This window comes from Xiphophorus hellerii, chromosome 6 (genome assembly GCF_003331165.1).
Source record: "Xiphophorus hellerii strain 12219 chromosome 6, Xiphophorus_hellerii-4.1, whole genome shotgun sequence".
Taxonomy (NCBI): domain Eukaryota; kingdom Metazoa; phylum Chordata; class Actinopteri; order Cyprinodontiformes; family Poeciliidae; genus Xiphophorus; species Xiphophorus hellerii.
Genome location: NC_045677.1, coordinates 8711236 through 8738016, shown reverse-complemented (window position 1 = coordinate 8738016; position 26781 = coordinate 8711236). Strand labels below are relative to the sequence as shown.

General features: G+C 42.5%; 1 protein-coding gene across 3 annotated transcripts in view; it reads left to right on the top strand.

The window, feature by feature from the left end:
- cdh24b (cadherin 24, type 2b) overlaps positions 1-26781 on the top strand; it is a 226333-nt gene that overhangs the window by 130406 nt on the left and 69146 nt on the right. For all 3 annotated transcript variants that reach the window (XM_032565534.1, XM_032565533.1, XM_032565535.1), the window contains one exon: positions 7417-7584. In XM_032565534.1, coding sequence (XP_032421425.1) covers positions 7417-7584 — 168 coding nt within the window. The remainder of the gene's footprint in view (positions 1-7416; positions 7585-26781) is intronic.

Here is a 26781-nt window from a genome sequence, read left to right as displayed (position 1 = left end):
TTTCTTTCTTATACTTTGTGTCTAATGCATTTCCCACCCCTGCGTTCTGCCGTTCCCCCGTCACACTCACTCATCCGTCTTCCCTACTTGTCGTCTCCCTCCTGCGCTCGTTCAAACACACGGAGGGAACATCAGGTGGTAAAATCTCGCCCCTTTTTCGCAGCTGTTTTGCGCATGCTATTCCCTCCGTTTCTGCCTGAGAATAGCAGAGCAAATTGCAGCAAATGCACGCAGACGCCAACAAATCCAGCGGATTGGAGCGATTTGCAGTTATTTTTTTTAACACCAGGACACAGTTCTTTAATGACACTAAGTGGCAAGAGAGAAAAAGAGGGGAATAAAAGGATTGAGTAAAGTGTCTTTACTTTTTTATGATTGAGCACAATTTCAAAAAATGGCATGCGTTTCAACAGTTTAAGTGCAATCTATTGTCGTTTTGTGAAATAGCAATATTTCCGCAATAAAAAAGTGTTTTTTTTTTTTCAAATATAACAATCGGTTAAATCAGTATATAGACTTTTGCAATCAGTATTCAGATCATGAAGAGCATTTCTTTCTTGACTACATGGAAACTGGAATGTTGTGAATTTGCTTTCATGCGACCATAAAGATCCAGATCATTTAAAATGTTTGGATCCTGCCCAATCAGCAACTCTGTGCTCTTGTAAATCTTGCAGACATTTTGAGAAAAGTTAAATATGTCTACATTTTACACGACAGGGTTTCTGTCATTGTTATATTCATGGATGTATAGCCTCTCTTTGTCACCTGCGTTTTAGCAGAAACAACATTTTTAGGGTTTTATATCTTAAATGTTAAGGCTCTGAAGTAACAAGTATTATTAAAGCTCACAACATACTGTAAGCGGTTCACATCAGTCGATGTTGATAATTATTGTGAACATATGAAATGCTGACCAACTGGTGACCTTTCCATTTTTATCCACGGTTTTCACTCCACGTTGTTTTTTTAATTTGAAGCGGTTTTAAGGCACGGTGGAGAAACCTGAAATTGCTGCTGCGCAACTTACTCAACAGGTTGTTGCTAGGTAACCAAAACATGAGTGAGTTAGTTAATGCCACCCACCTTGCTCAGCTGGGGCCTTTCCTCTGCCTACATCCCCCAGAATTCTGTGCGGTTCTGCATCCGAGTTCAGTGAAATTCTTGAAACTTTTACATCTGTTAATATTGATCACGTCTATCGCGACGTATGTTATTATTGACTTATTGTCCAGCCCTAAGCAGTGGCTGTGAAATTCACTCTCAGAAGCAGCATGACTTTACTTGTTTTCCTGTTTTCCAGTCCTTTTTAAATTTATTACACTGTAGCTTGATGAATTCTTGTCTTTTTTTGTAAAGCCAGCATCACATCTAGTGCTTTTTTCGTATCCCCAGGTTTCATCAGATGCTATTTTTATCAGCAAACTGCATCAGAGCAGAGACACTAATTGCACTGTAGATGTATTTTAAGAGATTTCTTGAGCTCAGGTTTCCACACATTTAGCCCCTGCAGGTATATTAATGAAAGCCACCTCCATCCTAAACACACACACACACCCACGCACACACGCACCCCTTCACCTCTCTCCTTTTGCGACTATTTCTGTTAAATACCTAGATGTTTTAATGATATGCCTAAGCTCTGCAGAACCAAAAAAAAGAAGCTACAGTCTAATGTTATTCCCTGCATGATGAAACACAAAAAAAGTGACATGTTTATGACAGACTTCAGGAACGATTTGTGTAATGTAATGCAGAACGGATTGCAAAAGAGACAAAGAATCTGTCTGTCGTGTCACCTAAGGGCACGCGTGTCACCTAAGGGCAAAAAGTTTTATGGTGCTGCGGCGGGTGCGTTCTTTCTCTATTTATTTATTTTTGTTTGCTTTTGAGCTCTGTATCCCCCGAGTGGAGTCGTAGTTCAGTTGTCTCCAAGATGAAGTTTAGCCCGGCGCTTCAGATGTCGCTTTGATAGACAGCCCGCATGGAAGCACTCAGGATTTAGTTCACAGTGAAATATATCTGATGTTTCTTTTCTTTTTATTTCTTTTTTTTTTGTGTGTAATGTGTGTTTTAGTTTACCCTCTTGGATCGCAGGTGGGCAGTACTCTTGTTTTTTTTTTGTTTAGCAACATGTTTTATCTAGTAATTGATTGCCTTGACATACGGGAGTTGCAGCTCGTTTTGAAATGCTAATACGGAGTTTAAGCCCAAAGCCACACAGCGCGTTTTAGCCGTGACTGTGTGTCGCCAGGCGCGCCGGAGTATTCCGGACACGTCTGCCGTCTTCCTCCCCGTTTGTAGCTGCCATTTTCATCCCCACCGTCTCTCTGTGGTTCTGCTTTCAGATCATGAACTCGGACACTCCCCTGTTTGTTCACGTATCCGTTTGTTAGCGTTCAGCAACGAACCCGCGTTGAATGCAATTTACCTGGAGCGGTCGGGTCACATGAGCAGCAAGAAGCCATGTGCATAAAGTGTGGCAGAACGAGGTCGTTTACGGAGAGGAGGTGATCGATGTCGAACGATGCGTCAAGATGAGAATTTGCTCTCTGTCAGCATGCCAGGCTTTTGTCATGGACTGATTTCATTCTTTTTCTTCTATATGAACTTTTTTTTCTTATATCCGTGCTTTGAGATGTAGGAAAATGTTTGCATAAACTTGACACGAATGTCGTTCATTTTGGTCTTTTAATGGATCATTTGAGCTCTTTTGTTTTCAGGGTGACATGATTGGTTTCACAAATATGAATTTATTGTAGATTTTCTCTAATCCACCCAGATGAAATGTACACGCACTTCTTCTTTTCTAACTTTGACGTCGTCACCTTGATCGCCATTCCTTTAGTCGCCGTCAGAATGATTCTGGCTCAATATTTGACCAGACTTTTTAGAGTTTTTCTAAGTTGATTAGTTTCCTGAGGTGGACAGGGGTTTTAAATAATTGGTGTCCACACATGTTTCTATAAGCTTGAAGTCAGGGCTTTGGATAGGCCCTTTTTAGGACCTTGATTTGTCAATTCAAAATCCACTTTCTCCCTGTGTTTGGGATCACTGATTTACATCTTTTGGTGAAATTGGTGAAATATTCAGCCAGAATTATGCCAGAAGCTTTTTGATCGCTACAAAGATCTCACACCCGAGATGTGGTTTGCTAAAGGAACTCTGGTCTAATAACTGTGGAGGTGCCTGTTTTACTACATGGATTTAAAAAAATCCATGCGAACTCAAATCTATACATCCATTTTTTTTTTTTTTTAGAATAATAAAAATTTTAGTTTTACAATCGGCTCACCCTGGAAACTCAATAATAAACCAAAGAAAGGCCAGAACGTCTGGCATCCGTCCCAATGGCGGTCGAATCTAAGCTTTTCTCTGGAAGCGTGTTTATATTTGTGTGTCCGAACTCGTGTTTCTACTAGCCGTCAACAAGAGAGGAAGTCGTATGTTGTCGCTGTCAAATTGAAACAGAGGGTCTCCAAAATGTCAGGAAAGCTGTCAACGTGTCAGGAAGAAGTGTCATGCCTCCGGCCTGATGACGGTGCTTTTTTGACACGGTGCCAAAGGTTTCAGAAGAGCCTCAAAAAAAGGGAAAAAATACCAAAGCGAATCCCTAAGTGGAACTTTATCCATCAAACAGAATAAAAGCACTCTAATTACCGTGGAAGTACTTTATGACTCTATTACCTTTGGTAATGATCAGATAACAACGAAGGAACGCTGACAGTTTTACGGCTCGGCTCAGTGGCCGGTTGTGATTGCATGAATTAAGTGCCCAAACAAAATCACTGTCCTGTTCTCTCCGAGTCTTAACTGCATTATCTGGTAGTGGTACCTCTCTCTAATGAGGTACTTACACACAGGGGCTTTATTAGCTGTAACTAATGGATTCAGTTATGAACACGTTTGCGAGGCTGCTGACATACGTTCACGCTCAGAACTTTTACATCCACACATAACAGACATGAATGTGCTTTTAACGGTTTCTTTAAGCTGCTAATTGTTTTGGAGTGGAATTTTTTTTTTGTTTTTTTTTTACAACAGAGAGTTAAAAATTAGAATTGGGTTTTAATTCCTTCTGGATCTTCTCCCCCTTCCAATGTCAAGGGTGAATTTCGACGGGCTTAAATACTGATACGGGAACACAACAGGCGCTAAAATATGGTAGTTTCCAGGCCAAAACGGGAGACTTGACAGGTATGACTTTGAAAATTAAGCTAGTCTTCAATTCTTGTTGAAGTTGGCATTATGCGCGTCAATGCATAATGCGTCAATGCTATGAATTTCGGTCCAGCTTGAAGATGGTGCAGCCAGTGACACTGGTGTTCCGCCATTTTGAACCTCGGTGGTTTCTGATCAATTTCTCTCCATTTGAACAGAACCGTGAAGGTTAGATCATTAAAATTGGGTTTTCCGACACGACAACGTTACAAAGCACACATCAAAACAGATTTTGGGAGAGTTAAATTAAGCTTTCTGATGAGTCTCCCCAAAGTCCTGACCCTAACCCTATTTAAAATTTATGGAATAATGCTTCAAAGCTGTTTCCATCCCATGAAACCAATTATTTTAAAGTGATCTCATTCTTCCAAGAAAAGTGCTCAGACATCCAGTTAGAAAAATACTGAAGATACAAAAAGCTACAAGGTGCAGATTTAACCAACTTTGAGTCTGTTTGTAAAATTTGGACTCTGTAAGAGAAAATCCACAATTAAGAATAGTTTAAAAAAAGCAAGAAAAAAAACAACTAAAATTCTCAAATCAATATAATTTATATTCCCATGGCGATAAGAACTGTATCCAGACTGGAATATGAAGCCGAAACTAGAGATAGTTTATGACTAGAGATGTAAAAATAATTACAAGCAAAGAAATAGCTCCAATGAACTTACTAGTTATACGATACATCTAATAATTTTACAACATGTCAAATCAGCAGAGCAGTTCATAACGTTTCTAAAAAGAACGAGCTGCAAAGCATCTGGACTCGACGCCTTTAGAAAACATTATTGGCATTTCTAGCTGGAGGCTACTCGGCGTGAAAATCAAACAAATGCACAACATTTTATTAACGAGTTACTAACACGTGTAAACGGAGCTTTAATGAAGTCTTAAACAAAGGGGCCATGACACTCTCGGCTCATAATGGGCCATCAAATGTGCTGTTATAAATGTTAATAAGTCATTAATAAAAGGTCAAGCTGTCTGTTGGAGTTTTCTCCCCAACATTTCATGCGAGGCGCGGCTCCAGCCAGCTGTGTTTGCCGTTTTCATGCTCCAAGAGAAGAACACTGAAGTAGTTTACAGTAGCCCAGTCGTCAATGCGAACCCACTACGTTGCAATAATCCATCAAGCCTGATCACAACATCTGGTAACGGTATTTTTAACGGCACGTTGCTGATCCACGAAAAAGTAAATGAGTGATTTTTAATCATTAGCGTGGTAATTAGCCCGGGATTCTGTCTGACAAAGTGATAGAGTTGTGGCACAAAAAGGTGTAAAAACACTTTCAGTATGTTTACAACATATTCAGTATGAAGCAATGCAAATGAGGTTGAATGAAGTCTCACTATAGATGAAGGATTTTTCTGGAACGGGAAATATAATTACATTTTTGAGCCCTTTCATATTGAAAGTATGAATCACAAAAAAAAGTTTGTCACAGTAGGCGTATTATTTTAAAATCACTTTTTGACAACAAAAAAAAGCATTTCTAGTCACATCTTTCTCGTGAAATGGGAGCAAAGCTCAGTATCAAACTGGCTCGTTTACATTTGCAATATTTGACAAAGTCTGCTTTCTTCATTCAGCACACATCTAGACCAGGGGTGGGCAACTCCAGGCCTCGAGGGCCGGTCTCCTGCAACTTTTAGATGCATCTCTACTTCAACACACCTGATTCAAATAATGAGGTCATTAGCAGGACTCTAGAGAACTTGACTGCACTTAGGAGGTGATTCAGCTGTTGGATTCAAGTGTGTTGGATCAGGGAGACATCTAAGAGTTGCAGGATACCGACCCTCGAGGACCAGGATTGCCCACCCCTGATCTAAACTATCTGAAAGAACATGCGGCTCAGGAAGGGGAAATACTTTGGCGCAGTGCCGCTTGGCATGCTATTGACTGGCATTTGCAAAGCGGTCAGTCCAGGAGCGCCATTCATTTCCGTTGGTGCTGATTGGCTGCACCCCCAACAGTGGGGATAAGAAAGACTGCAAATATTTTCTTCTGTGGTTCTGCATGGTTTCCACTGTGTACATTAATGCATATTATGGTGTTTGAATGCCCGAAAGTAGATATTTTAGCAAATATTTCTAGGGAGGGCCGCAGGTATTCATGGGTAATAGATATTTACAGTACTAGCCAGTGTGGTACCTTATTCATGGGGTTCCACTGTCACCGTCTCGTCACCTCTACTATTCCCTGGAACCTACAGTACATGCATGTTATTAAACTATTTATACTCATTTATATATTCCCTCCTTCTAGTCCCAGTCAGTCATGTCTTCTATTAGCTTTAGATTCTCTCGTGGTTTCCATCTTCATTTTGTTTCCTCTATGTTCTTGATCTCTCCTGGTAAAGTTGGCCACTTTTATAAAGGATTCTTGAATTTTGTTTTGTTACTTCCTAACACAGTTCGAGTTGTTCTCAAAGCCCCTCATATAGGACGATTTACGGACATCTACAGGCAGGGCAACATTCTTACTCTTCTTTTTCATGCAAGAGCAAAAAGAAAATGCTTAATGGCTATGCGGCACAATATTGGTAAAATATTGTAAAATGATGAAGCACTCATCTACGAATAAATCGTCAACGCTAGAGACATGGCTGAGAAAGGATAGATAGCTCAAGCAAGATCACGAAGGGTTTTGCTTAGACAGTTTCTTTTTTTTCCTCTGTGTCTGAGCCGAATGAAGGAAAGTGTCAGAAATGTGATTGTATGTTCGTATTTTAACTTCCCTTCCATGATGTGACTCTTTAGGGCCAAGCATGTTGTCTCAAAACTAACTGTAGACAATAGAGTTAGAGTAAAGTAATACTTTAGAGAGTTTTAACCGTTTTTATTTTTGTCTATGGCAACTTGTATATGTTCTCTACCATCTTGTGCTCTTTTTTTCACTTTTTTGTTTTTACTTAAGTCTTGATCTGAACACACTTGTAAAGGAACATTTGTAAAAAGAAAAAAAAATCACAATTCTGTGGCCTTTAATAAAAAATAAAACAATTTTGAAACCAACAGGTAATCACTTATAAATATTGAACACAACATAAAAAGCTTTTAGTCTCTCGGGCATAAGTCTTGACCTTTTACTGTTTTGTTTTACCAACTTATTGTAAAAATTCATCTTGGACCTGATTTTTTTTTGTGTGTGTGTGTGTTTCTATTTGTTTATTTTTATTTTTTTTTTTACAGGGATTTTGCGCACAGCGATCCCTGATATGGACAGGGAGACCCAGGACCAGTACCTCGTGGTCCTTCAGGCCAAAGACATGGGGGGCCACCTGGGCGGATTATCCGGGACCACCACCGTCACTGTGAAGCTCACGGACGTCAACGACAACCCTCCCCGTTTCACCCAGAGTGAGTAACTCGCGGCGGCTCGCACGCTTCCCAGAAACAGACAGACAGAGCAGCTCCAACATATGGGGACGCCCGGCCTGCTGGACGCGCCGCGCTCGCAGCGGGGGGGCGGGGATGCATATGGGCAATAATTGTTGTTCCTCCTCCAATTCGCCAACTCTCCTGCATTCTGTTCGCGCGCGAGCAACATGTGGGAATAATTCCTTGCGGTCCACAGAACCGAACTGGTTGGGCCAGCGTCTCATTAGAACAAACGAAGCCGAGCCCAGCTGTCAGTCACCAAGCGAACTTGCGGAAGCGGCTTACTTTGTTATGCCCCTGCTAACTCTGTTGTTCCTGTTATCAGAAAATTCAAGGAGAAAACAAACACGGAGGGCTGTTTTCTCTGTGCAGCAGGAGACGGAGGAGGGTTTTTTTTTTTCAGAACCTTTCTGACCCACAGGTCTTGTCAGGATTTTCGCAGCTGCAGCCCGGCAGAGGAAAGTCCTGCAGGGCAGGAAAGCATCTCATCAAACATTCAGGCATAGATTTAACTCGCCTCTGCTATCATAGATCAGCTACTATTTCCATCTGCAGCTGGACTGTCAGATTGCATCACATTTTCTGACAGAGCCTTGACATGCACTGGCCTAATTGCTTTTCTATTAACAGTGCTACCGTGTGACTTCTTCTACGTCGCAATCAAATTATTATTATTATTATTATTAAAGAAAGTGGAGAAAAAAAATCAATGCATCATACTCTCTTCTTTTCACGTGTTGAGCAGGCAGATCGTTGATTAAATCTTATCCCTAAAAGACACTCTGTAGAGCAGACTGATTGGGAAGTAAATTGCCTAAAAGTTGCGCCTTAATGTTCAAAGTCATGATCTGAGTGGCTTTAAATTTTTCATTAAGGCATTTTTTAAATATACACTGGCTAAGCATGTCATGTCAGCGTGCTCAGATTTGAAGATTAGTTCCAGGAAGAAGAATTAAAGCTAACGCAAACTGACAATGACAATCATGATAAAATACCCTGTGGTTCAAGTTTCCTTAAAGGAAGAAGGTTCCTGATAAGAGCCTTGGCAGGGTTCTTTCTGTGTAGGCGTGTGTGGGTGTGTGGGTGTGTGTGTGTGTTGTTAGCGTGTATGGCTTTCTACAGGCCTGTGTGCAAAACCTCGCCTACGCATTTACACTCCTGTTGCTGTGTGGTTTTTTTTTTAGCCTGCTGCATCCAGGACTTGGATTTATCAGCCTATTCTTTTGCATTGTTTGAAGATAAAATACGTACATACACATTTTTTATATATATTTTGATGTGGTAGAAAAAGATATAAATAGGGAAAAGCAAAGGAGACTACAAAGTTGCAAATCCAAGGGAGCGTCTTTGAACTCAGGACTTGATAAAAATGCTAAACAAGTACAGATCATTCACCATTTACATATCTGATATATTTTTGTGAGTAAGAGTTTTCATTAAAGCTGCAGTGTCTAACCTTTATAAAAAATCTATGTTTTTTGACGTGTTGGTTAAAAGAGCCAACATGTCGTGACAGTACGATACAGATCATCTGTGAAAAGATCGATCTCCTCCACCTCCTTCTGGCGCTAATATTGCCGTCTGAAGAAATGCACCGCTTCTGACCAACACCAACCAGTCAGAGCCAGGGGGAGGCCCTGAACGCTGTCAGTCATCATCATGTACCTGCTGCTAAATGTGCAAATGGTGGAGAAACTACTTACCGTTACAGGAGAACCGTTTATCCCACGGCCTCTGTGGCTATGCTAACTCGCCTAGCATTCACAACAGGCTCTGCGGAGCTGCAGAGGACAGAGCAAGGGGGGAGGAGTTGAGTAGCGCCATTTGGAGTGAGATTGACAGCGCTAAGACTCACTTCCTGGTTGTTGTTTTTTTTGTTTGTTTTTTTTTTCTCCGAAGAGTTTTTGCGGCGCTAGTGGCTCGTATTTTTTCGACAGTAGGCAGACAGGAAGGAGGGTGAGGAGAGGGGGGAAGACATGCGGCAAAGGTCATCGGGACCGGGAGCCGAACCCGCGACGTCCGTGACGAGGACTAAGGCCTCCAAACGTGGGGCGTGCTAACCCCCTGCGCCACCACAGCACGCCCCGCTTCCTGGTTTTAATTGGTTGTTTCTAGTTAGCACTGGGAAAAGGCAAAGGAGCTCAATTTTTTCCCACAAGTTACCCGTCTCGTTTCATGCTGTCACGACATAGTGAGTTTTAATATGTAAAAAAAATGAACATTTGTTTTCCCAAAAGTTCTGCAGCTTTAATTTTGTTTTTAGGTCACCAACTGCTTCAATCTTGTCAAGCTATAAACTTGTTTGGACATTTTATTTTGGGTATCTGATCAGGCCTCCTTATTGTCCCTCTTTGGGGTTTTTTTTCCTAGCTGGTATATTAGGAGTAGAACAAGAACCCTCCAGACCAAGTGCCGTCTTTCTGGTCTTGGAACATTTTAGGGAACGCCCCAGAGGAATGCTCGTGTTGTTTCCTGCATCATTACCCCGTGGCCCGATCTGAGATAATTGGAAGACATTTGAGGGGATTTATGAAAATACAAAATGTAAGATAATGGTGTATAATCATTCAGATACAGCTGTAAATGTTAAATCCATTCAGAGCTGCTAGTGACGATATAGTTTTAACTTTAGCTTTCCATTGTGTTTCTCCACTCTCTTAGCTCGAGGCTGCATTCATATTTGCTATTCCTTTCTACCATTTATTAGTCAAAAACATCTTTATTAGACCAGTCGTGCACACATTGTATGCAGCCTTGAAAGAGGAAGTAGCAGCCTTGGGCTTGTCAATCAAATATCCTTGATTATTTGATCATCAGCTAAGGATTTAGACATGGAGAATGAACTGTTGCTGGGAAATCAATCTGGGGTCATAAGGCCATTTCCAAACAATTTGAAGTCTATCATTTTGCAGCGACAAAGATTACTGGCAAGGGGAAAACATTTAAGACAGATATTACTGATCATTCCACTCTTACGATACAACATGTGTTCATACTAGAATAAACAGAACTGTAAACATGCCGGGTTCACGGCTGTCACGCTCACACTCTTGTTTTAATAATCCGTGCTGCTCTTGCAGTGTGGAAACTCTGCCACATTAAGATTTCACACAGGATACGACTCATAGTCCAAACTGCCTGCCAGGTACAACGGGAGATTAACACGCGCCGTTGCCATGAAGACCGCAGGTACAGGCAGGAAAAGAACACTCAGGAGCCGGACCGGCTTATGATAAAGGTTTCTTGTCCAACGCAGCGCTGGCTTCAATGCCAAAAATTGAACTAATGATGTCCTGGGGCGGCAGCTTTGTTGGTCGACTTGATTCTCCATCAAATATGGCGTTTTGGACTGAGCTACTTTGAGGACCAGAGGGCTTCTTCGACGAGAAAAAAACCCCCCAAACTTATTTTGTTCTGTCTGAGTGACTGTGGCTCTGACGGCGCCGGTGGCTACTTTAAAACCTCCCGGTCCCCCAGATTCTCCACACCGTGTCCTCACCTTATTGAATCTCTGTGCCCGGATTTTCTTTTTTTGTGCGTATGTGTGAGTGTGTTAACGGCCCACGCGTTCCCGTGTTTTTCCGTGTGCGGATCAGGCGTTGCGTCCCGCTCTTCCCCCACCCCCCTCACACTCTGCACCCGGAGACGCCATCAAAGCCGGCCATCCCGCCGCTTCACTCGATTACGCCGGTGGGCTTTTAAAAAGATACCCTCAAATCCGGCCCCTGTTGTCTCCCAAGGTCAGCGCTGCTTATTCCGTGTGGCATTTAACAGAAAGAGAGGATTACATCATACTGTGCAAAACAGGTATTGGCTACGCAGCAGGGAGGAGGGGGAAAAAAAGAAAGAAAAAGGAAACCTTTCTCTCCTGCTTATTTGCACTTCACCCTAGAAATTCTTTTCCCTCTCCTTCCAAGACATGATTTTAGGAACTAAGTGAATTTGTTGTGTGCATAGTTTTAAACATTGTTAGGGGATTTCTCTAAGCCCAAAGGAAGAAGCGCAGCGGAGAAAAAATAGGCTACTATGCAGATTGCGGCTGATTTTTTTTTTTTTGAATGAATGAATGTTGGATATTTCCAGGTGCTTCGTTGGCAAACATGACAATTTAAACACACACTCCTTTGGGGATCATTTTTGAAATGGCATAAAGGAATCTCTAAATTCCTTTATGTGCTAGAAAAAAACTGTTTTTTTCTAGCACAGGTTTTTTTCTAGCACATAAAGGAATTTAGAGATTCCTTTATGCCATTTCAAAAGTGATCCCACACTGCTGCAGTCCTATGCACAAGAAATATCGTTACCCACATCTAAGAAACTTCTTTCTTTCTTTTTTTTTTGTTACAAAATTAAACCTTTACATTGTTTTTCTCAAGATACAACTTCACTTCGATGCAGTGCAATGGACTTCTTTCTCCCAATCTACCAATCTGAAGCATGATTAGACAGTGGCTGAGGCCAACATGCTGTGCTTGGGAAAGTTTCAGTTACACTCTGAAAAGTGTGGCATGCTTATGTTTTCAGCATTTAAAACATGTTTGTACTGCGTCAAACAACAAGCGTCAGCTAAATATCCTCCAAGCATAAAGAGTCAAAACGTGCTTCACCTTATTTATTGTAGTTTCTTGCTATATTGATATTGAGTACTTCAGTGTTGTAGTAATGAGACAGTAGTGTTATTTATATGAATCATATTTTATTTTGTGTGCCACAAATTCTAAATGAGATACTGACCTGAACTTTGACTGGGCCATTTTAAATAACTGAAATCTGCTATTTTCACCTTTTTTTCCTCTGAAATCTCCTCTTCCTCCATCCACAGATTTGCATATCGAGGTTTTCTTGTCTGGACTTGCTTTTGTGCGCAGCTATATTTATGCAAATTCACACACAGCCAGTAAAACAAGAAACCTTCTCTGTTTTATCTATTTAATGACTTACTGCAGCATCAGTTGTGTGCAAAAGACTTCTACTTTCCAATTGGTATCAAGCAACGCCTTCCCCTAAATTTCTTACTTCTTGAATACCGTTGTGACTTTTAGACACTTATCTACCAGAGACAGTTATTTCCTTACACGTCTAATACTTTCCTATATGACCTTCAGCTGCACAGTTCTTTGTTTTTTTGGGGGGTTTTTTTTCAGGACTCAATTCACACTTCCCCAAGATGCATTAAAATCTCACATCCCTCTAGGGAAATTGCCGTGTTGCAGCGAAAGTACGTTGTGAAGCCCGTTGAACCGTCCTTGGCTTTGTTTTTTGTTTTTGTGTGTGACTTTTACTAGGGAAAATCACATCAGAATGTGTTTTTTATTTTATTTTATTTTTGGTGACATGTTGCTAAGAGCAAAGAACTTGAAGATCCCATTATAAGTGGGCGGTTCTGTGCTAAGCTGTTTGTTTTTATAAATTGCTGCAAAAACCAGTCCAGTACCTGAATTTAGATATATTTGCACATGAATGATTTATAGGTTAAGTGCTGTAGCAAACAAACGACAGCAAAAATAATAATAGAGTGAATGAATTTAAGCTGTAAAAAGAACCGAGAGAAGTTGAAGAAGATTTTTTGCAAAAGACCCAGAGTCAGATTATGAGAAGTCCTTGCTTCTAGAAGCAAGCTATTAAGAAATGAGGGCTGGATGAATAGTTTTGCACAATTCTATGTTTACATACTTAAGCAATATAATCCTCCTTCATCCTACGTTTGAAAAGCCAATAGATGGTGTAAGTGGCTGATGTCACATGTCTCTGTGCGACTGGTGTGTGTCCAGTTTTATAGACGGACAAATAATCCCAGACGAAGGTCTGAAATTTTTCAGCAATCTTGTTATCTTTTGGTTTTCCCTTAAATGTTACTTTGGATGTAGTTCTTGGCCCTGGAAGAAGTGATTTATTTTGGGAAGAAAAGTCAGTTTCCATTTCCGAGATCACTTCAGAATGACTTCTTACTCTTACTCTAAATTACAACACAGATCTTCCACGAGAACAAGAATCCGTGTCGGAGTCAAGTGATTAAAGTGGGAGAGCATTCGAGGAAGACGTTGCTGGTAACTTAATTACACAACTTCCTATTGTCACAAAGACTTAAAATACAATTTGCGATGAAGAAATCGGTTTGCTGAATCCCTTGAGCTTTTTGTAAAGCTACAAGTTATTCTTAGTGTTTCAGCTAAAGTAGTTGAAGTCAGACAGATGCTGTTGTTCCGATACTAGTTGCGGTAATTTTTTTTTTTTTTTTTACACCAGATAATACTTGTGGGTGTGTAATATGTGGTGTGTCTCATTAGCTGTCTTGTAATGTGACTTGCCACCCGGGACAGCTTGACCTTATAGGGTGGCACCAACACTTCACAAAACGTTTTTTTAAATTGCACCCAGAACAGATTTCTATTGATCATTTGTCCGGTCAGTTTATGGCGCCTGCAGACAGAGTAAGCCTTCTAATGAGAAATGGCCGTAAAAACCAAACTGAAGCTTCAATCTGATTGGCAGCTTCAAACGCACAACTGATTTAAATGTCAATTTAACATTTTTTAAAGTAATCTGGACTGCATTTGATTATCTGTACTGCACTTGATTATTCTTTGATGTACAGATAGATTTATGACATTTTTTTGTGAAATAAAGGGATGATTAGACCACCAAAATATTGCTGAAATGTAGATATTTGCTGTCTTTTTATACATCACTCTCTATAAATCTCGACATCTTCCTTTGTATTTTTAGAGCGTACATTAGAAGTACGCTCTAATGAACGTACTTCTAATGTACGCTCATTAGAAGTAACATGAATGAGATAATTGTACAGATAATTATTAAATGTAAGACAAGTTATATGGTAAAAGGCTTCTGTGTGTTGGTAGAATAGGCTTCACAGCAGAAGACAGTCGTCCATTCATACTAGAACCTCCACTGTCATTGTGAGAGACTTTTATTTTGAAGTTAGGCCTGGACAAGATGACTGAAAAATGTAACGCGATGTAAGAGTTTCATATCACTGCACATTGATAATAGTTACTAGGTAACCAAAGAGTAAGTGAGTTAGTTGAAAAAGCCTTACCTGTTTCACTTGTAGGCTAGCTACACGACTAGCTTAACTAACTAGTTGAGCCAGCTCTAGCTGAACTAGCTTAGTTCAGGTAGCTTACTAGCTAGGAAGCTGACAGGAGAAACAGCTAAGGCCTTTTCTTTGCCTACATCCCCCAGAATGCTGTGCGATTCTGGTTCAAAATTCAGTGAAATTCTTAAACTCCATCATCGGTGCTATCTATTGACATTGATCACGTATAATGTCATTGTTATTTCCTAGCCCCATTTGGGGGGAAAAAAAAGCATTTATATCTTGAGTTGAACTGTTTCATTGACAGAATCCACTAATCATCGCATAAGTCAACAACACTCTGTTATGAAAACACAGAAGACAATTTTACTGATATTAAAATGTCCTCAAAAGTCTTTGATGATCAGAATCATCCATGAGAATCATCCACGTTTTCAGGTCCCATTTTCCGGCATATTTTATAAAGTTTGTATACTTTAACAAGCTGGATTTAACTCGGCTGGAGCTAGATTTTGGACCGACTGTCTTTATTTTCAAGTTTATTTAATTTGTGAAAACACAAAAAGAATGATTTGCAATTTGCTCATTTGGTTTCATTTACAAAAGTATGAAAATGGCAACAAATGCACCAGTTAAACATGGACAGGACTGCTCTAAACTGTTTGCAAACTCTTTAAAACAAAATTGTTGATTTGTGATACACTTACAGTTGAGATTTTTATTTTATTTGTTATTTTTATCATAAAACATATTTGCTTAGCTAAAGATTGTGGAGCTTTTTATCCTGGGAGCACCTCTGAAGTACTGAGGGACAAGCACTGTTGAAAATATTAAATAACTACAAAAACACAAGTTCTCCCAACTACAGAGTTTTTCATCAAACCATCAAGGGCAAAACTTGCTTTTAATGAAACAAATCACAACCACTTTATTCTTTCTAACTTGAAATGCCACTATGTGTCATGATGTGCCAGAAACCCTAGAGATCAGTCCACCTGCTCTACTCCATCCAATAAATCTGCAGGCTCCCAAAGGGCAAAACTTTGATTCAGTGCCTGGTGATGCTCGCTGCAGCCTTTTTCCCACATACACACACACACAAAAAAAAAACTCCCAGATGTTCCCAGAGACTCATAACTTGTGCTTGAAAAACTTTCTGTGTGAAAGAACCGTTTGAAAAGCCACAACTCTGCTCGGTGACAAGTCCGCAGACAGGAGCGCAGGTGCCACTTCGCGTTTTTTATTTTTTATTTTTTATGTGGCTCCCAAACAACCTTGGTTCGCCAGCGGTGTCACATAAAACACTGAGGGAGCCATCACTCCAGCACCGGTTTGATGGATGGAATGATAGATGGGCTGACAGATGACTACATAGGTAGCGCCGATAAGATCAGTGTCATTTTATGCACCAGGGAAATGAGACATGGCGTGAGGGAGCGACCGAGAGAGTACCTGAGAGTGGGCTTCATCATAAATATTACTAATTCATTCCCCTGGAGAGAGAGAGAGAGAGAGAGGTTGTAATGGAGAGAGTGTGAATGGGATGAGAAATTCATCGAGGAGGAGGAGGAGAACGAGGAAGGCGCATCAACGTATGTTTATGTTTGAGTAGGAACATTCTTTTCTCTAAAAGAGAGAAAGATGGAGTCGCAATAAAAAGGGACGTGATGAAGTTGTTAAGGAAGTAAGACAGTGAGGGAGTGGGTGAGGAATGGCTCCGGGGATGTAAGGGAAGCCACGGAGAGACGGGGAGACAAACACTCCGGCGTAAAACGAGTGGGAGGGGGGTAGTGAATGAAACGGATGAAGTAGAGAAGGGATGAAGAAAGAATTATGTCTTTAAGCAGGAATGAGACGTAAAGAAAAGAACAAAAGCAAAAGACAATACAGCGGGATGAGAGGAAGAGCCAGCAGTGTACACGAAGAATGACATAACCTCGGTTTTTGCCCAAAGCTTCCCTGCGTCCGTGGAAGTCCACCTTAATGCTTGTGATCTCTCTGACCTGTGCTAAGGAACAGCGTCACACAGGTACACACAGGTACGCACAGCTCCGCGCGCTTGTGTGATCAGTCAGAGGTGAGCAGACGCACACGGTCTAGTCGTCTTCACACTCAGTGAATCCCGGTGTCCCTCATCGCAGCCTCTCCCATCTGTTCCTGTTTAAAACACTCGCAGCGCACAATCATTTTTAGTCAGCCTGGCAGAAATTGGCTTCGCTGACAAATCCCTCGTTAGGCCATTCGCTTTCACAGTCCCACCATAAACTAGTGTAGTCATCGTCAAGTCCAATCGAAAGCAATCAGTGGTCATATATATATATATATATATATATATATATATATATTTATAATGCTGTGCCTTAGAAATTGTCTGGTTGTCACTATCAAAAGTTGATTTCCAAACAAACAAAAAAAATCCCATCATACAGTAGTATTAAGTCCTTTGGACTATTATTCCAGAGAAAGTGGCTGTGTTATATGGATCATAAACTAATATAGAGCTGCCCCTCCTCATCCTGTTGCCTTGTACTTGTGCTCAACTGGTCGAGCTGATTTTACTACATTTTTTAATAGGTACATTTGTGGGGGCACAGATGTGCTGAAACACACAACTTTGAACCTGATATTTTATGCTTGATCCCCAGTGACAGATAAACAACATTGTCTACTGTAATTGGTCTGATTTTTAGAGAATGGGAAAGATGGAGCAGTGTTATATCTCTTAAATTTGGATTCTGTCCCTTTACCCCTTTGTTTAAGATTTCGTGAAGAAGTCTTCCCCTGAAGTCTTCCTCTGATGTTTTTGTGTCATTTCCTTCATTGGTTCTTGGTCCATCGCCACCACAGGCGAAGGTGGGAACAGGTTTTTCCAATTAGTTTGGATTAGTTTGACACAGTGCAGTGTGAATGTGAACCCCAATTGAACTGAGTCTACCAGACTATGAGATGTGTAAACACCCTCAAACAGCCTGACCTACTTTCTACCTAATTCAGCTAATTTGGCCATTTTGAGGCAGTTAGAAAAGATTTAACTTTAATCTCCGGAAGATTAGTTGATCATCTAACCAAAAATAAGTAACTAAATAAATACAAGACTGAAGAATACAAGCGGCCAAAATGGGTTTTCTCCATAGGATGTCTGGGCTCTCCCTTAGAGATAGGGTGAGAAGCTCAGTCATCCGGGAGGGACTCAGAGTAGAGCCGCTGCTGCTTCACATCGAGAGGAGCCAGTTGAGGTGGCTCGGGCATCTGGTCAGGATGCCTCCTGGACGCCTCCCTGGTGAGGTGTTCCGGGCACGTCCCACCGGGAGGAGACCCCGGGGAAGACAAATGTTTCACTCTGTTATTTTACAGTGTATCTGAGAATAAAGTTTAAAAAAAAACATTCCCCCCCCCCCCCCCCCCCCCTTCCTCCCACCCACGCAACAGACTTCTTGTGGCTTTGATGTGAAGCAGTGATGTCACTCATCCTGTCTGTGACATCACTGGTCACTGTCTCTGTATTCCCAGATTCCACAGAAAAATTCATTTGCGGTTTTAGGTTCGACACGAAGAGACAAGTATCATGGCAGAGATGAATTGTTTTTCGGCAGGAATAAAAACCACTTCAACAGGAGGAAACGATTTCCTGTTGGCAGGAACAGACATTTTTGAGAGGAACTGTGAGAAGTACAAGCGTGAAAACAAGCAGCTTAAAGAGATGGTGGCAACGTTGATGAAGAAAATCGAGCGTCTTCAACGTAGCCAGAACACCAGCGACGTGAGAAGCTATGAAACGGTGAACGAGATGCTTCGAAGTCGCAATGAACATTGCAAACAAAAAATCAGACAACTCACTTCAGATTTGGACGAAGCTAGGAATACGGCACAGCGATTACAAACCGACTACGACTCCATGGTGAGAACCAATGTGCTCCTGGAACGGACACACAAAACTATAAAAGAAAACACACAGGATTCGCTGAGAGAGATGACTGAAAAGGTTGAATGGCTGGAAGCGGAAAATGAGGAACTAAACAAAGAGATTGTTGCTTTGAAAATGAAGCTGGACAGAGTTAGATCAAGGATGGCAAAAAAATCAGAAGATGAGACGCTGTTGCTGGAAGAAACTCCAAAAACCACAATGTTTCAGAGAATCGGGCGCACTTTTCTGGATATGTACGAGTCGGGAACGATAGGAAACTGGTTGTCATCATGGTTCTTTTAATTTCTAAAGTCTTCTGTGTCCGATCCAGGAGCACATTGGTTCTCACCGTGGCGTGATTCAATTAGTACGATTGGTTCATTATTGTTATTCAACCATGTTTCTGTCAGAAACATAACATTGATGTTAAGCACAGTGATGAAATCATTAATTAATAGAGCTTTAGCACAGAGAAATCTGGTATTTAAAAGAGCTAGTTTAAGTGCCTTTTGAGGCCAAAAGTTCTTCAGTCTGAGGTTCCTTTAGGCAGGGGAACAGTTTGATGTTTGAATTAGGACAGCTGTATTTTATATTTCTGATTTTTGTAAATTTTCTTGTAGTGATCCGGACAGGTAATGTCCTGTTTTGCTGTGCCGGGGGGCCAGACACATTCTGGAGGAAGATATGTGTAAAGATAAAATCTGGACCCCGGCCTCAGACCTCAGAAACGCAGAGTGGTGGATCCTCTGGGAAGTTAGAGTCAGGTGGCTTAAATGAAGTGAGGTCTGCTACGTGAGCGCTAAGGAGAGACGTGCCGAGGAGAACCTGCTGATTCATTCCACCTGTAAATTTAAGAAACTCCGGTCCAGAAGACATTTCTTCATAGGTATCTTGTGAATCCTGTGAATGAGTAGAGGAGCAGAGAGGGGCGGGTAGGGGGGAAGGAAAAAGGGAACCAGTCTCTCTGTCTCCAGTCGATGTATCAGCTTGTTTTTTAACGGTTTGCTCCTGATATGCAGAGGGTTCCATATAGTCAGAACTCCTTGAGCCTGTTCTTCTGAAGCGATGATCATGTTGCTGCCCTTGTTGGTAAAATGAAAAAGATTTGCAGTGAAGGCTGCCCTTTGTCACTGATTCTGTTCATCACTTTCATGGAGAGAACTTCTAGGCGCAGCCAAGGTGTTGAGGGGATCCGATTTGGTGGCCTTGGGATCTCATCTCTGCTTTTTGCGGACGATGTGGTCCTTTTGGCTTCATCGGGTCGTGATCTACAGCTCTCGCTGGAGCGGTTCGCAGCCGAGTGTGAAGCGGCCGGGATGAGGATCAGTGCCTCCAAATCCGAGGCCATGGTCTTGAGCCGGAAAAGGGTAGAGTGCCTTCTCCGGGTCAGGGGGGGTGTCCTGCCCCAAGTGGAGGAGTTCAAGTATCTTGGGATCTTGTTCACGAATGAGGGAAGAAGGGAGCGGGAGATCGACAGGCAGATTGGCACAGCGTCTGCCGTTAAGCGGGTGCTGTACCGGTCTGTCGTGGTGAAGAGAGAGCTGAGCCAAAAAGCGAAGCTCTCGATTTACCGGTCGATCTACGTTCCCACCCTCATCTATGGTCATGAGCTTTGGGTCATGACCGAAAGAACAAGATCGCGGATACAAGCGGCCGAAATGTGTTTTCTCCGTAGGGTGGCTGGGCTCTCCCTTAGAGATAGGGTGAGAAGCTCAGTCATCCGGGAGGGACTCAGAGTAGAGCCGCTGCTGCTTCACGTAGAGAGGAGCCAGCTGGTGAGGTGCTCCGGGCATGTCCCACCGGGAGGAGACCCAGGGGAAGACCCAGGACACGCTGGAGGGACGATGGCTCTCGGCTGGCCTGGGAACGCCTCGGGATTCCCCCGGAAGAGCTGGAAGAAGTGGCTGGGGAGAGGGAAGTCTGGGCCTCCCTTCTGAAGCTGCTACCCCTGCGACCCGACCCCAGATAAAGTAGAAGAAAATGGATGGATGGATGGATGGATGGATGAAGGAAACTTTAGCACACCCTGTCACGAGACAGTACAACACAGCTAGCTTAACACACTTTATGCTAATTCGCACTATACAAGACAGAAACCTCTAAGATCTGACTTGATGCCCCCAAAAAAGAAGTGATTCCCTCACACTGAGTGTCCTTTTCCACACACTAACACACATGGGAAGTCACACACAGAGCAGACAGCAGCTTTATAAAATGTTAGTGGAACACAAATGCTGTAGTGTAAATTTGCTCTCTCTTGTTAACAGAGGCGGTAGATGATGCCACTGCTTCTGGCATGAGCCAACATGCTTCTCTGTTCTGCTCTCTCTTTAGCATTCCAATCACACTCAGCCCCAAATACATCAGCGTCAAATACATATCGAAAATAGCTCGTGTCCTCTTCAATAGGGCATCGATAATGAATTTAGTTAAATGCCATAACTAATGTGCATTTGTGGACTCGTAATGGGCTCAGTTGGAGTCTGGGCTGGGGGTTGGGAGGGGGGAGTACGTCAGAGCGGGCCAACTCGGCTGCCCACGTCTGGCCATCCCCGTCCAACGGTCGCCACCCACACGGCCCCCGCGTCTCCCGTTGTTTGGACCGGCGCGATAAACTCTTTAGAATGCATGAAAGCGAGTCCCGGGGGGCAGGTTCACCAAAGCGTGAAGGATGGAGGGAGGGAGATGACAGAACGGAGGGATCGGACGTGGAGGTGGTAGCGGGGGGAGAGGAGAGGAGTAAAAAAAAAAAGCAAATGGCTTTTCGGCAACACGAATAATCAGGCTAACTAAAAATCGCTTCATCTCATGCAGAGCTGATGCGGTGCTGATGGCGTGCTGGGAAACGGAATGCAGCAAATTTTCTGTGTTTAGACGTTGCGATGCGGGCAGATGTGATTCTGTTTGTTTGCACGCGCGCTGCCAAGTATGCGCTGGGAAATCGGCATAAGGCTGGTGTACAAGCGATTATTTACACATGCTGCTGATCATTGTCTTAAGAGTTGGTTGGAAAATTCGAACACTCCGATTCTATCACGAATGCATCTCACATGCGTGCGTGTATGCAGAACGCTGGATTTGCAGCCAACGCCAGACAGCACTGGGGCCTGAAATGGCTCCCTCGCATCACAACGCACAATTAGGCCTGCCATCGCATTAGTGCCCCGCAGTCAGTGGTGGCACAGTTCAGAGCTCTGCTTGGATGGCTTCCTTTAGGCTTTCACCCAGCGTGGGTATGAAATCTGCAGCGGCCCCGCTAACTGCGCCGCGTCTCGTGTCCAGCACTTGCTCCAGCATTAAAGAAGAAGCAGGATCAGTCAGCCCCTGTGGGTATGAGCTGTTATTATCTTTCCTCTATTGCACTCGCTACATATGCTGTAAATGTGCAACAAATGACGCTTCTCCCCCCCACCCTAACATGAGAGCCCCATCAAATTCTCAGCCCCTTTGAGGGAAGAGCTTTGCCCCTGATGAGGTTTTCTGCTGCAATCCAGTGCAGCCAAAAACAGCCTGAGCGCAGAGATTCTACATACACTAATCGTCCTAGCAACGCAAGGTTTCCAGAAGACCTGCAAGCTAAGAGTCCTGCCTTGCGACGGCGCAAGAGGCATTTAAAGAAGCAGCATTATGTAAAATCGACTGTTTCTCTAGCTTTATATTACGTTGTCATGTTATTCCTGCAGGTTTGAGAAATCCTTGAATCTCCCATAGCAACCATTCATTGGAGCAAAAGGCCTGGGTGGATCTAGCGCCGCCTTCGAGGTCGAAGCTCCTTCTCGGAGCTGCAGCTTCTGAGGTTACCCTTTACCCGCGACTCCTCCACTCAGCTCCTGCAGACTAGCCAGCTGCAATTAGCAAACACCTGGTGGAAGTGCGAACCTGCTGAGCTCAGTAAATTAGTGGCTTCTCAGCGCAACGCTGGTAAAAACTGCCAGTGGGTGAATAGAGGAGTGATGGTGTGATGACTTCTTGAAGGCGGAGTTTCAGAAAGAGACAGAGGCTCAACTTCAATGCGTTAAATTATGAAGTCAAACTTCTTTTAAATCAGATTTGATAAATATAGTAATCTAGTGTCTTGATTGTGCTCCAAAATGGTACTGACTAGAAAACACATAATACTGCCCCTTTAAATTATCCCTAATTTGTGGGAGGACTGTGGATCAGTGGGTAGAGCAGTCGTCTTGTATTTGGAAGGTTGTAGGTTCGATTCCAGCTGCGATCCTGGAACAAGTTGGAACTAAATGCATTTGTGTGGTGGTTGTGTATTTGTGAGTTCGACTGTGGGTCTAGTGTAAAGTGCTATGAGTTTTCAAAATGACTGGAAATGGTCCATTTTCAATTGCAACTTCTTGCGTAATAACGCAGGAAAAGTGGCGAATTCTAAACTTCATAAAGAGGCCAAGACGGAACCGTTGTCGTCCCCTCCTTTCTCCTTTTTTTGGTTGTTTCAACCGTAGCTTTGGTGGAAATTGGATTTATCCGTCGCTCTTTCTCCTCGGGTCGTCCGCTGGCTGAGAATGTTCAGGAGTCACGGCGAGACTGCCTTCGCTATTATTCATTTATTTATTTATTTATTTTGCATTTCTTTTTCATCTGACCTGGCAGTGTGCCCCCTCACGTAGAATAATTGGAGCTAAAGCCATTCTTTTTCTCTTCTCTTTTATTTTTTTCCCCCTTCCTTCCGCCAAGCCATCAGTGAGCCGTGGAGCGCCGGAGAAAGCGATTTCCATGTTAATGGGAAGCTTCCCGGCAACATCTAAGCCTTTCTCCGGCTTCCCTTTTCCCCTCCGTCGTCGTCGTCGCCTCCTCTCCTCCTGCCTACCTCGTGGTTACCTCCTTTTCTACCTGCCGTCATCCCCCAAGGACTCAATCCTTCTGCCATTGTCTTGCAACGTTACCTTTCACCTCTCAGCCTCTGTTTACCTCCTTCTCCCTCTCCTCTCCGGCGTTGCCTTTGTCTCTGTCGAGCTTGATAAATGGAGTCGCTGGACTGTGAGCGGCACATCCTCAACAGGGTGTGGTGAGCCATTGCGAGCTGTCTCTCATCATTGTGTGTCTATTTATTTCTTTCTTTTCGTGTTTTCTACTCCAGTTAGCCCCTCTCCTCTGGCATGCAACTGAGAAATCCTCCCTCAAACTCAGACCTCTCCATTTGGGTTCGCGGGGAGAAACTCGGACGGACAGGAAAACTCTTTGAAAGTCTCTGAAAATCTTTTATTTGATGTTACAGAGGAGGAACACTGATCTCCACATGGCTGAGCATACTGTATGCGATGCACACCTAACCCTCTGAGGATCCCTGAAGCCTCCTCCTTGAGGTTTCTTTTTCTTTTTTTCTCCTCCACCTCCCGCCCTCACCACATTTTTTGAGTCAGTGTTTTCTTGGGCTCTTCAAACTGCAGCAGGAAATGGGCCAAGACGTCATCTCCCTCGAGGTATTCTGAGTAGCTCCATCCACCTCAGAAACTCTGTCAGGAAAACAGCAGTGGGTAAGCTTCCATATGAATCAGCTCGACCACGCACTCGTTTGTTGTACAGAGTCCTCGACACTTATTGGCGCTCCTAGTGAATGTGTGCGCAAACCTTAAAAAAAATAAATATATATATATATTTTATCACAGGAGCAAAAAAAATGACTACATTTGTTCACTAAAGGGGAAAAAAAATATCCCACTTTACAAATTGCTAATACCAGGCAGGCCCAGCATTTTGCTAGCTTAACCGCTTTAGTTCTTTGTGACATAAACTACAAAAAGTAAGTCAATTATTTCTATATAGCAACAATATTTATTGGTAATAAATATTAAACCATTGCAAAGGTCCTTAAATTACATTTGTAAGGAAAATGTCTCTGGGTTGAGCAGAAGAGTTGAATTTGTAGGTTGCTCCAATGAAAAGCCTCTTAAAATGCTATTAGCGTGTTGGATTGGACTTATTCATTTACATTAACTGTTCAGCTGATTAAAGAAAACAAACAACGGTCTCCGTAGTACATGGGAAAACTGTACACAACTACCTGGCATTTAAAAAAACAAAAATTAAACTTTCTTGATAACGTTTTTTGAGTTAGGATGAGGGCTTTTTACAGGCATATAGAAACGGATGTATTCTTCAAAACTCCAATAGACGCACTTCTTTTTGCATCTCACGAGTCACGTGATCAGTCAGATGTTACTAGTGGCAAAAACCACAAAGAAGACGACAGGAAGTTGTAGGACGACAATGGTTTGTTTTTTGTTTTTGTTTTTTGGACGATGTGCGTCTGACTCCTCCAGAGCTCTCACAGCTTTGCAGAGTTCATAAAAAAAGTTGTGTGCAGTCTGAATGTGTTGAATCCATTGCTCTTCTTTAAAATTGGCCGACTACAATTTCCCCAAAACGCCGCATATGCAGCCGCTCAAGAGCATAAGTGGCTTGTCGCTCCAAAGCCCGAATAAGGTGCCGGCGTCTCCTCTGATGGCTGATAGATGAGCGCTAGCAGCATGGCTGAATTATGAATATATTTCAGGTAACTGTTTACGTCTGTCGCTGTCATAATCCTCAATGACAAACTTACTAACGTGTGATTTTAAGTTTCCTTTTTAATTTAGTGGAAACACCACAGTTAGGAAATTGTATTTGGTTGACGTCAGCAGAATAATGACAAAGATTTGCGCACATTTTTAATGCCTTTGACGGACTCTGCTCTCGAGCGTTGATGTTTTGGAAGATACAGTTGAATCCCTGAGAGAGGTGATATCGGCTTGCTTTCAGAACGCCTTAAACGAGGGAAATCTTTGTTTTTCCCACTAAGGCAGATGCCGTTCCACTTCCTCCACCAACAGTGTTTTGCCATCTTCAAGCTTTCCAATACCGTAACTCACATATTCAACTTTAGCTGCTCAACCCAAAAATGTATTTTTGTGAAAAAGTCAAGATTTTCAGCTGTGCAAGATTTACTGCCAAGAAGCAATTTCCCAAGGTCAAATAAATTGACTAAACAGAAATGTCCTCACATTTTGCGCTAAAGTATAGATTGAACAAGATTTCAGAAACATTCCCCTGAGATTTTGGTTCTTGTCAACATGATGGCATCTTTTGGTTACGGCAACTTTCCATTCCATCACATCCTCTGTCAGATGTCTGGTGATTGTGGAGGCCGTAGGAGTAGAGGAACCTCTTTGCATTTAAGGAACTAGCTGGATGTTATTTGAGCGTGTTGTCACGGTGCTTTTTCTTTTGAAATGTGTACGGTTGGGAACAAAACACTAGTAGGTTGTGGTGGTTAAACAATGCGGGTATCAGCATTAAGGCGTCCAAACTGTGCCTAGAAAATATTCCCCAAAATCATTACCTCATCACCAGCCTGAACTGTGTAGGGTAGATATTTGTGTGGACAAGCAGTTGAACAAGTATACCTAACGGAGTGGAGATTAAGTGCATTTTACACCTTTACACATTCATTTAATCATAAAATGGACATTTTAATCAATGGAAAAATCATTTTGTCAGAGCATAAAACAAGCACAGGGGGGATGCAGGAAGATGGATGTGAAGCCAAGATGGCTCCTGCAGGGCCTCCATGGTGTCTGTAACTTCCAGTAGTTTAAATCTTATACGGTTTGACAGGAGTCAGTTGTTTGTTTCATGTGGCTATAAAGAAGTCTTTCATAATAATTGGAACAGGACAGGAGAAATTCATGAGGTTTGTCCTGAGAGGTAGGCGAGGCTGTTTTCACAGCACCGGACAATTCGCTCTGCTGACTCGAATTGGTGGGGGGGGGAGAAAAGAAAAGAAAAACACATCCTCGCTCTGAGTTTCAAATGAAAATGTCTTGCTGCATACTTTCTGAATGTTGTTTCTTTTCTCCCCCCCCACCCTCTCCTTTCTGGTAATGTTGCCGAAGCGGAGCACCTGCATCGTCGTTGTTTTTCAGAAACGTACGGAGGCTCCCGCATGGTTTAGCACGTTGTAACGACCGCACTTGCAATTATGAGTTCAATTCTCACCAGGCTCATTCTGCTGCGGCACGCGGATGCAGAGTAAAGTGCTTTGCATGAAAAACACTAAACGGCTTCTTCAGTCTGCGCCGTGCACGATGTTTGGGAAATATATTCGTCCATATCGAAGCAAATCAAGTGTACGTTATTTCACAATCTGTAAAACCCCATATTCTTAGTTGTTATAGTTTCCAATTATAAACACCTAAATTAGTTTGTGTAAGATTTCATC